Genomic DNA, 12023 nt, shown 5'->3' with positions numbered 1-12023 from the left:
CACCTCTACTTAAAGGGTAACTAACCTTTTATTTAAAGGGATTCTCCAACAAACACATTTCTACAGTTTTCAAAACCAGCCCCTGGATCTGAACACTTTTGTAATTGCATGTAATTCAAAATGTATTACAGCTACTGAGTTATTCAATGGAATCTACCTGTATAGCACCACCTGTTGGCTCTTTTTCAAAATTTTCTGTCCTGCTCACTGAGATGGACGCACATGCTCAGTTCTGTCCTTCAATTGCCATCAGGTGCAGCACACAGGACACGGCCCCTGAACTGTCAGCTTGAAATAAACCTAGCAGGACAATTGGAGCAATTGGTTCTTTGATTCCATTTGAGGTATAGGGTTGGTTCTAGGTTTGTTCGAAAAAGGTTGGAATATACAAAATTATGTAGGGTTTTCATTTTTAGTCATATGTAAAAAAGTCATATGTAAAAAAGTCATATGTAAAAAAAAAAAAAAAAAAAAAAAAAAAAAAGGATAACTCTGTTTAAGTTTATTTTAAACTATTCTAAATGAGCCACAATTTTTGTGATATACTTTATTTACTTATTTATATAATTTTTTTTAGTTACCTAATAGGCATCTGAAGGTGTCTAACATTTTGAAATCTGTACACCGCTCACATGTCAGCAGTGTACAGATTCCACTGTGAGCGATGTACAGGCAGCAGTGTACAGATTCCACTGTGAGCGATGTACAGGCAGCGGTGTACAGATTCCACTGTGAGCGATGTACAGGCAGCGGTGTACAGATTCCACTGTGAGCGATGTACAGGCAGCGGTGTACAGATTCCACTGTGAGCGATGTACAGGCAGCAGTGTACCGATTCCACTGTGAGCGATGTACAGGCAGCAATGTACAGATTCCACTGTGAGCGATGTACAGGCAGCAGTGTACCGATTCCACTGTGAGCGATGTACAGGCAGCAGTGTACCGATTCCACTGTGAGCGATGTACAGGCAGCTGTGTACCGATTCCACTGTGAGCGATGTACAGGCAGCGGTGTACCGATTCCACTGTGAGCGATGTACAGGCAGCGGTGTACAGATTCCACTGTGAGCGATGTACAGGCAGCGGTGTACAGATTCCACTGTGAGCGATGTACAGGCAGCAGTGTACAGATTCCACTGTGAGCGATGTACAGGCAGCAGTGTACAGATTCCACTGTGAGCGATGTACAGGCAGCAGTGTACAGATTCCACTGTGAGCGATGTACAGGCAGCGGTGTACAGATTCCACTGTGAGCGATGTACAGGCAGCGGTGTACAGATTCCACTGTGAGCGATGTACAGGCAGCGGTGTACAGATTCCACTGTGAGCGATGTACAGGCAGCGGTGTACAGATTCCACTGTGAGCGATGTACAGGCAGCGGTGTACAGATTCCACTGTGAGCGATGTACAGGCAGCGGTGTACAGATTCCACTGTGAGCGATGTACAGGCAGCGGTGTACCGATTCCACTGTGAGCGATGTACAGGCAGCGGTGTACCGATTCCACTGTGAGCGATGTACAGGCAGCGGTGTACCGATTCCACTGTGAGCGATGTACAGGCAGCGGTGTACCGATTCCACTGTGAGCGATGTACAGGCAGCGGTGTACCGATTCCACTGTGAGCGATGTACAGGCAGCGGTGTACCGATTCCACTGTGAGCGATGTACAGGCAGCGGTGTACCGATTCCACTGTGAGCGATGTACAGGCAGCGGTGTACCGATTCCACTGTGAGCGATGTACAGGCAGCGGTGTACCGATTCCACTGTGAGCGATGTACAGGCAGCGGTGTACCGATTCCACTGTGAGCGATGTACAGGCAGCGGTGTACCGATTCCACTGTGAGCGATGTACAGGCAGCGGTGTACCGATTCCACTGTGAGCGATGTACAGGCAGCGGTGTACCGATTCCACTGTGAGCGATGTACAGGCAGCGGTGTACCGATTCCACTGTGAGCGATGTACAGGCAGCGGTGTACCGATTCCACTGTGAGCGATGTACAGGCAGCGGTGTACCGATTCCACTGTGAGCGATGTACAGGCAGCGGTGTACCGATTCCACTGTGAGCGATGTACAGGCAGCGGTGTACCGATTCCACTGTGAGCGATGTACAGGCAGCGGTGTACCGATTCCACTGTGAGCGATGTACAGGCAGCGGTGTACCGATTCCACTGTGAGCGATGTACAGGCAGCGGTGTACCGATTCCACTGTGAGCGATGTACAGGCAGCGGTGTACAGATTCCACTGTGAGCGATGTACAGGCAGCGGTGTACAGATTCCACTGTGAGCGATGTACAGGCAGCGGTGTACAGATTCCACTGTGAGCGATGTACAGGCAGCGGTGTACAGATTCCACTGTGAGCGATGTACAGGCAGCGGTGTACAGATTCCACTGTGAGCGATGTACAGGCAGCGGTGTACAGATTCCACTGTGAGCGATGTACAGGCAGCGGTGTACAGATTCCACTGTGAGCGATGTACAGGCAGCGGTGTACAGATTCCACTGTGAGCGATGTACAGGCAGCGGTGTACAGATTCCACTGTGAGCGATGTACAGGCAGCGGTGTACAGATTCCACTGTGAGCGATGTACAGGCAGCGGTGTACAGATTCCACTGTGAGCGATGTACAGGCAGCGGTGTACAGATTCCACTGTGAGCGATGTACAGGCAGCGGTGTACAGATTCCACTGTGAGCGATGTACAGGCAGCGGTGTACAGATTCCACTGTGAGCGATGTACAGGCAGCGGTGTACAGATTCCACTGTGAGCGATGTACAGGCAGCGGTGTACAGATTCCACTGTGAGCGATGTACAGGCAGCGGTGTACAGATTCCACTGTGAGCGATGTACAGGCAGCGGTGTACAGATTCCACTGTGAGCGATGTACAGGCAGCGGTGTACAGATTCCACTGTGAGCGATGTACAGGCAGCGGTGTACAGATTCCACTGTGAGCGATGTACAGGCAGCGGTGTACAGATTCCACTGTGAGCGATGTACAGGCAGCGGTGTACAGATTCCACTGTGAGCGATGTACAGGCAGCGGTGTACAGATTCCCCTGTGAGCGATGTACAGGCAGCGGTGTACAGATTCCCCTGTGAGCGATGTACAGGCAGCGGTGTACAGATTCCCCTGTGAGCGATGTACAGGCAGCGGTGTACAGATTCCACTGTGAGCGATGTACAGGCAGCGGTGTACAGATTCCACTGTGAGCGATGTACAGGCAGCGGTGTACAGATTCCACTGTGAGCGATGTACAGGCAGCGGTGTACAGATTCCACTGTGAGCGATGTACAGGCAGCGGTGTACAGATTCCACTGTGAGCGATGTACAGGCAGCGGTGTACAGATTCCACTGTGAGCGATGTACAGGCAGCGGTGTACAGATTCCACTGTGAGCGATGTACAGGCAGCGGTGTACAGATTCCACTGTGAGCGATGTACAGGCAGCGGTGTACAGATTCCACTGTGAGCGATGTACAGGCAGCGGTGTACAGATTCCACTGTGAGCGATGTACAGGCAGCAGTGTACAGATTCCACTGTGAGCGATGTACAGGCAGCAGTGTACAGATTCCCCTGTGAGCGATGTACAGATTCCACTGTGAGCGATGTACAGGCAGCGGTGTACAGATTCCACTGTGAGCGATGTACAGGCAGGAGCACACATCCAGTCTCCTGCACAGGTGTATCATGCCAGGCCTTAGAGAGGAGCAGGCACAGGCAGGAGCGGTGATGTGCTATGCAGAGTTCCGGTCTGTGCCCGTTCTGCTTAAAGCTCTGCATAGCACATCGGTATAGGAGACCAGATTTATGCTCCTGCCTGTACATCACTCACTGCATCTCCACAGCGGTGTACAAGTGCACAGATTCCAAAGTGCTATACACACCCTAAACTTTAGGTGCCTATTTTATTAAGTCACAAAAAATGGTAAAATAAGCAAATAAATATATTATGGCCCATTTGGAATAGTTTATAATAAACTTAAAGGGGTTGTTTCACTTCAGCAAATAGCATTTATTACGTACACAATGTTAATATAGACGGCACATACCAATGTATTGTGATTATCCATATCGCCTCTTTTACTGGATTTTTTTCATCATATACTTCTCGTAATCCATCAGTGGAGGCCGTACTTGCACACTATAGAAAAAAAGCACTAGCCTATGTGCGCTCCCACGGTCGTGGCCACCAGAGAGGCTGACACTTTTTCCTATAGTGTGCAAACACGACCACCGCCGATTGATTGCAGGGTCGTCTATAACCATGGAAACAGGCAGTGTATAATGTAATGGAAAAATGAATCCAGCCAGCAAAGGAAGCAATATGGATAATAACAATACATTAGTAAGTGCCTTGTACTAACTTCCTCTACATAAATGCTATTTGCTAAAGTGACACAACCCCTTTAAATCAAAGGTTAGATACCCTTTACATCTGTTCTTTTCTATTCTATAAGGGTCTATATATTTTATCATTCTGAACAGGGTGCATTAAAAGGGTTGCCCCAGAATCAATGCTTATCACTTATTAGCAGGATAAGTGTCTGATCACTGCTGGGAACCCCACTGATGACAAGAATGGGTTTCTGGGCCATCTCCATTCAATGTCTACGGGACTGAGCGAGACCCCTGTTTTGTGAATGGTGGTGGAACCTCTAGCGATCAAACACTTCTCACCTATACTGTGAATAAAGTGTTGATTATGGGACAATCTCTTTAAAGGGAACCTGTCACCAGGATTTTGTGTATAGAGCTGAGGACATGGGTTGCTAGATGGCTGCTAGCACATCCGCAATATCCAGTCCCCATAGCTCTGTGTGCTTTTATTGTGTAAAAAAAAAACGATTTGATACATATGCAAATTAACCTGATATGAGTCCTGTACGTGAGATGAGTCCGGGACAGGACTCATCTCAGGTTAATTTGCATATGTATCAAATCGTTTTTTCTTACACAATAAAAGCACACAGAGCTATGGGGACTGGATAATGCGGATGTGCTAGCTGCCATCTAGCAACCCATGTCCTCAGCTCTATACCCAAAATCCCGGTGACAGGTTCCCTTTAAGTTCATGTATAACTCACCAATGTTACATCTATTTCTTATGCATTTGCACCGATCCCCCAAGACCTGCTTCTAGTGGCAGCGATGCCATTGTATAATTGGTCATTTTCCCTGCAGTGCCACCACTGGGTAAACGATCACTTGTTCACTGAATCCGCTGCAGGGATAATGACACATTACATGACAATTTGCAATCAATGGGCATCCACTGCTCTTAAATGGACAACAGGAGCTATCTAGAATTGAGAACTAGTCTTGAAGCGACTCTTGGCTCTTATACAAAAAGAATTGCGATTAGGGGAGCCCCCTCTATAAGCTCAATGTGCTCTCTAGGACTTAAAGTGTAACTGTCATATTTTGTTTTTATTTGCTAGTTTATCAGAGCTAGGCATATATACCTGAGTTAGTCTGTCAACGATTGCCAAAAGATCTGTAATTACCTTATAATAACAGTTTTCATTAATGTCCTCAGTCCCTTTCCACTGCTCCCTTAAAAGACAGTTGCTATGGCTTGTCTGTCTCCGGCGAAGAAGACAGGAAGACGGAGAGGCAGTCCTTCACACTGCATGCCTGCATTAGGATTCAGAGTGAGGAGGCGTGTCTCTCAGTAATCCAATCTTATTGGCTGGCAGGGAGCTGCTGGCTACAGCAAGTGTGTATGAGTAGTGAGGGAAAGCAGTTTTGGCCTCAGAGAACTGGCAGAGAAGCCATCTTGAGAAGCTCCTCATATTGTAAATGTTTAAACAGCCATAACTAAGGAAAAAACTCAAGGAAAACAGTGGTATGTGAGGAAACTAAAGATTGCTTTATGCATAATGCTGCTGCAGCAGTAACATATGCTAAAATTGTATTATTTTTTTTTATGAAAACATGACAGTTACACTTTAACAATGGAGCTATGAAACACTCTGTATGACATAATCCAATTACTAAATTGTCCAGTACTTACTACTAAAAGTTTGAATAAAGCTATCAAGCACAGGGACCCAAAGACGTACTCTACCTGTGATACGGTGATGCCACACTTCTTGGCTAGCTCCTCTTTGGCCTCTTCACTGGGGTATGGGTTGCTGAGGTGTGAATAGAAATACTCGTTCAAAATTTCTGTAGCTTGCTTGTTGAAATTTCTTCTCTTCCGTCTATATACACACACAAACAATTGCAGTTAAATGTAGGCAGGACATATGCACAAACTAATGGAACTCTATAATGCCTGGATATACTTGGTCTAGCCACATTATTCTGACCGCTAGCTAATATCAAGAGTAACTACCGTGCGCAGGACGGAAATCAGCTAGGCAGGCGGAGAGTGACTCAGTAAGGTCCTGGTAGGTTGTCACAGGTGCATGATACATAGGGGAGGACCATTAGAGCGAACACGACGATCAAGGCGGTCCCACAGATGCTCAATTGGGTTCAAGTCTGTGGAATTAGGGGGCCAGGGTAGTACTTGGAGGAAAATTGAAGCTTTTTCTGTCGATGCAACGTTGTTAGCAGTGGTGCAGTGACCATCTGTCTGCTTTGGAGCCCCATACACAGTAGGATTGACTGAATGGTTGTTTTATACACGTCTGGTAGCCCCTGGTTCTATCTGGTGGTGATCTGCTCCACTGTAGCGTGTTGGTCTGCCCTCACACACCTTCCTAGCCGACATTCACTTCTCACATCAATGGCAAGTGGTGGTCTGCAGTTTCCACATTGCTTATTCGCAATGGTGCCATTTGTCTACTCATAACACACTTTCACCACAACTGCACGTATACCATTAACAAACTGCGCAGTTTCAGAAATACTGACATCCTTGGCCCGAAAGACAATAATCAGCCCTTTATGCAACTCTGATAAATCGCTATTACCCATGACTGCAATGAGGGATATGTGTGCAGACAGCTCGCAACACGTGACTTCCTTCATGAGATATGTGCTGCTGACATTTAAAGTAGGAAGTGGTCCTAATAATGTGACTTGACCATGTAGAAGGCATGTAAAAAATAGAGAATCTTGAAAAGAAAACTAGTAGAGGAATACATTATATAGGTCATGCATTTGACTCCCGTTGCGACAGGAAGCAGAAGTGAACTGGAATTCACGGTGGCAACTATGAGCTCCAGTAAAGTATAGACTGGATAAATTATCAGTTTTGGTTGAAGAGACTTAGGGTCAGAAGTCTCCATGCACATCCAATAGTAGGCCTCAGTCCCCGATATGCAGACTGGTTGCTGTGAGCCAAAAGAGTGAACGCCAAGGTCCTCACATCTCAGCCCAATAGATTTTTACTTATGGGTGCACATGAATCACCTAAAGCATTGTTGCTCTAGGACTTCTAGCATGCCTGAGAGCCAAAGGTTGGAGACCACTGACCTAAAGAAACACACAGAAAATGATTTGTGCACCGAACACCAGATAAAGTAACAGGAGGAGAGGAGATTTCTCTCGGTTTTAGAAAAAATGACTTTTCTTGAGTATGAAGGCTTTCGGGTCACCCAGTCATGTTACAACACATTCAACAATATATATATTAGGGCTGCAGCTAACGATTATTTGAATAATCGATTAGTTGTCGATAATTTCATCGATTAATCGGGGAAAAATACCAAAATGAAAAAAACAGGGGTTTATATGATTTTACTTGAAAAATTATGTTCAAAGGCCATATTAAAACAAATTGTGAATGGCACTGTTATGGGGGGGAATCTGTGGGTGGCACCGTTATGGGGAGGGGGATCTGTGGATGGCACCGTTATGGGGAGGGGGATCTGTGGATGGCACAGATATGGGGAGGGGGATCTGTGGATGGCACCGTTATGGGGAGGGGGATCTGTGGATGGCACCGTTATGGGGAGGGGGATCTGTGGATGGCACCGTTATGGGGAGGGGGATCTGTGGATGGCACCGTTATGGGGAGGGGGATCTGTGGATGGCACCGTTATGGGGAGGGGGATCTGTGGATGGCACCGTTATGGGGAGGGGGATCTGTGGATGGCACCGTTATGGGGAGGGGGATCTGTGGATGGCACCGTTATGGGGAGGGGGATCTGTGGATGGCACCGTTATGGGGAGGGGGATCTGTGGATGGCACCGTTATGGGGAGGGGGATCTGTGGATGGCACCGTTATGGGGAGGGGGATCTGTGGATGGCCCCGTTATGGGGAGGGGGATCTGTGGATGGCACCGTTATGGGGAGGGGGATCTGTGGATGGCACCGTTATGGGGAGGGGGATCTGTGGATGGCACCGTTATGGGGAGGGGGATCTGTGGATGGCACCGTTATGGGGAGGGGGATCTGTGGATGGCACAGTTATGGGGAGGGGGATCTGTGGATGGCACCGTTATGGGGAGGGGGACCTGTGGATGACACTATATAGCATCTTATGTTGTACGTGTCATCCACAGATCTCCCCCATAACGGTGCCATCCACAGATCCCCCTCCCCATAACAGCCCTGGCCCCGCCGCTGACTGCAGTATTCGTTAACTGGCAGTAACTTTTACTTTAAATCACCGCATCTTCTTTTATCTTACAATGAAGCTCCAGTAACCGGCAGAGCAGGCGGCGGCGTAACGTCACTTACTCACGTGACGTGCCTGCTCCACCTACTTTATGAATGAAGCAGGCGGGGCTTGCGCGTCACGTGAGTAAGTGATGTTACGCCGCCGCCTGCTCTGCATAGCAGTGATCTAAAGTTCAAGGACCCGCAGGCATAGCGCCTGACCGCCCACTCCCGCCCGCATAGCAACGAATCGGCCAATTATTCGATAATGGGATTAGTTGTCAACTAATCCATTTATCAAATATTATCGATAGAGTCAATTATTCATTGCAGCCCTAATATATATATATATATATATATATATATATATATATATATATATATATATATATACACACACACACACACATACATACACACCCACATATACATATGTGTGTGTATGTTACGCGATCACTCAAAAACGCAACAATCGATTTCAACAAAACTTGGTATACACATCCCTTGCTACCTGGAAAGGAATACTGCGGGGGTCTCAACTCTCTTGGACGTACCGTTCCTGAGATATTCCCCAAAAATGACTTGCATTAGCCAATACAAGCCTGCCAGCCTTTCTCTTTATATCCTAACTGCCATACACACAGTCACATGTCCCTTATCAACCAATAGAAGCTCGCAGGCCCTTAGTCTCCACATACACACAGTTTTACCCCAGGTTTCCATAATAACCCAGCCATTTTTCTTCACTGCTGTAGGTCAGCTTTAGGCTAGGGCTACACAACGACAATAAGTCGCACGACACATAGGGCACAACTACACTGCTACATGTGTTGTGCAACAATTTTTATAATTGTGTGTTGTACTGCAGCATGTGACATGCTGAGACTGCGATCCAACAGTCGCAGAAAAATCCATCTTGGATGGGTTTTTTGCGACTGTCGTGTTGCAGTCGCAGCATGTCACAGTGTGACACCATAGCCTATCATTATAATAATTGATAGGCTATGGTCATCTTGTAGCCCTAGCATTAAAGGGGCAGGGCATTGTGGAGGTCACTGTTGAGGGGGCAGGGTACTGTGAGGTCACTGTTAAGGGGGCAGGGTACTGTGAGGTCACTGTTAAGGGGGCAGGGTACTGTGAGGTCACTGTTAAGGGGGCAGGGTACTGTGAGGTCACTGTTAAGGGGGCAGGGTACTGTGAGGTCACTGTTAAGGGGGCAGGGTACTGTGAGGTCACTGTTAAGGGGGCAGGGTACTGTAGAGGTCACTGTTAAGGGGGCAGGGTACTGTAGAGGTCACTGTTATGGGGGATACTGTCAATATCTTTTAACGACACACACAAACATTAAAGGAAATAGATTAAATATACCCGTGTGAAGCCGGGTCCTTCTGCTAATCAGTTATAATTAAACAATTTTGTCTGGCGATTGAATTGTCCACCAGAAGCATAGACCACGATAAAGCTACAGGAATCTGCTTACATAAGAGATATCAGGAGGATGTATCCACGCTGGTCTTACCGTGCATCTAAGAAGCGGGACCTCAAGATCATGACTGCTTCACATGTGCTTTGCTTGAGCTGCATCTGGATAGAACTAAACTTTCTGTGGATAATTCCAACCATGCGCTCAATCTCTTTGGGGGAGATGGGTCTGGTCCGGCTCTGCTCCCGCAGCAGATTCATCACATGTGTTGTAAATTCATTACAGGCCTAAAAATGAATGAGAGCGTTCAAATTTATAGTCTGCTCTCTGCATACTCACATGGATGGATTCGCTTTTTCACTTCATACGGTTTCTGTTAAGATTAAATAACATACTACACATTAAACTTCAGGTTCTCCTCATGTACCGTAGCCTTGCCATAATCTCAAATGACCTCTAGTCTTGCCATGGGAGTCACAAGGGCAATTAATCTGTTCAGTTCCACGACTTGAACGTATTGGAATGGCCCAAATGTCACAGCACAATATGTATTAGATAATGTGGTAATATGGAAGCATGGAGATAGCCCTCCGGCAACCCCGGATGCCGGCTTAGAAAACACTGGTGTAATGACAAATTGTGCACCTTTCTAGAAACGGTGTTTCAATTCTGCACCATTTGATGTCAGTGAATAGGAGAAAACCTATCGAGGCTCTGTTCACATTGCCATGGAGGAAGAATGGACAGAAAGAATTGCATTAAAGGGGTTGCCTCACTTCAGCAGATGGCATTTATCATGTACAGAAGGTTAATACAAGGCACTTACTATTGTATTGTGATTGTCCATATTGCCTTCTTTGCTGGCTGGCCGTGGCCGTGCTTGTGGCCTATGCCACCAGAGAAGTCGGCACCTTTTCCTACAATGTGCCAGCATGGCCACCACTGCTGAATCGCAGAGAGGTCGTAAACCCCTGGAAATTAGTAATGTATAATGTGATGGAAAAATGAATCAAGCCAAAAGGTGGCCATATGGATAGTGTTGAGCAAACTTAAATTCGGTGTCCAAAGTACAGGTTATTGAAGAATCCAGTTATCGATTCTGAATTCCGTTATGGTCCGTGGTAGAGGAACCCATAACGGGATTCTTCGATAACCCAAACCCGAATTTTGGATGCCGAACTTAAAACCCAAGTTCGCTCAACACGAAATCTGGACAATCACAATACATTAGTAAGTGCCTTGTATTAACTTTCTCTACATGATCAATGCCACCTGCTGAAGCGAGACAACCCCTTTAAGAGTTCTTTTTCCTGTTAAAATACAGAAGCTTGTAGACAGTCAGTCACTGGTAGTATTTGTCTGAAGACTGATCCGATAGAGCAGGGATCACAGCAACCTCCGGCACTCCACCTGCTGTGAAACTACAACTCCCAGAATGCTTCATTCCCTTCTATAGGAGTTAGATGAACAGCCAAGCATGTTTGCATGCTGGGAGTTGTAGTTTCACAGCAGCTGGAGTGACGAAGGTTGCAGTTCCCTGCGATAGAGCGTTGTGGCTTCCATTATAAATAGAAGCCATAATGGGTATTATGTAAATGGAGCCTTACACCCAAGTGGCTGAAAACCCATAAATACACAATTGTTCTCGCAGCTAAGAATTTTCCGTAAAACTGTATCTGGTGCAGGAAATACTCTGGTTTCCAGGCGGATACATTTTACTTGATTTCTTATAGCTAAATTCACACGACAATATAAGAAAACAGCCGTTTAAAAAAAAAAAAAAAAAAAAGGCAAAATGGTCCATTTCTAATGGCCTATTTTTTACGGAAGCCTTTGATTAAAAAAATCAGCCATTAAAAACGCACCGTTTGAATTGTATGGGGGCTGTCTGTGAGAACGTACAAAATATTTTTTGACGACCGCTATTCACGGCCCATTAAAACACAGCCGTGTGTTCTGAGACGTATCCCTCTTACGTCATCCCACAATGGTCATCACAGTGCGCATGCACCGGCAGGATATCGGCCAGTACACTGGATGA

The 12023-nt window shown here is 46.5% G+C and overlaps 1 protein-coding gene across 8 annotated transcripts in view; it reads right to left on the bottom strand.

The window, feature by feature from the left end:
* PBX1 (PBX homeobox 1) overlaps positions 1-12023 on the bottom strand; it is a 131169-nt gene that overhangs the window by 20637 nt on the left and 98509 nt on the right. For all 8 annotated transcript variants that reach the window (XM_044300906.1, XM_044300911.1, XM_044300908.1 and 5 more), the window contains 2 exons: positions 10079-10269; positions 6073-6208 (listed from right to left, as the gene is read on the bottom strand). In XM_044300906.1, coding sequence (XP_044156841.1) covers positions 6073-6208; positions 10079-10269 — 327 coding nt within the window. The remainder of the gene's footprint in view (positions 1-6072; positions 6209-10078; positions 10270-12023) is intronic.

The sequence above is a fragment of the Bufo gargarizans genome, chromosome 7 (genome assembly GCF_014858855.1).
Source record: "Bufo gargarizans isolate SCDJY-AF-19 chromosome 7, ASM1485885v1, whole genome shotgun sequence".
In the NCBI taxonomy this organism is placed as follows: domain Eukaryota; kingdom Metazoa; phylum Chordata; class Amphibia; order Anura; family Bufonidae; genus Bufo; species Bufo gargarizans.
Note: the sequence above shows the minus strand (reverse complement) of the source record. Positions and strands in the feature narration are given on the sequence as shown.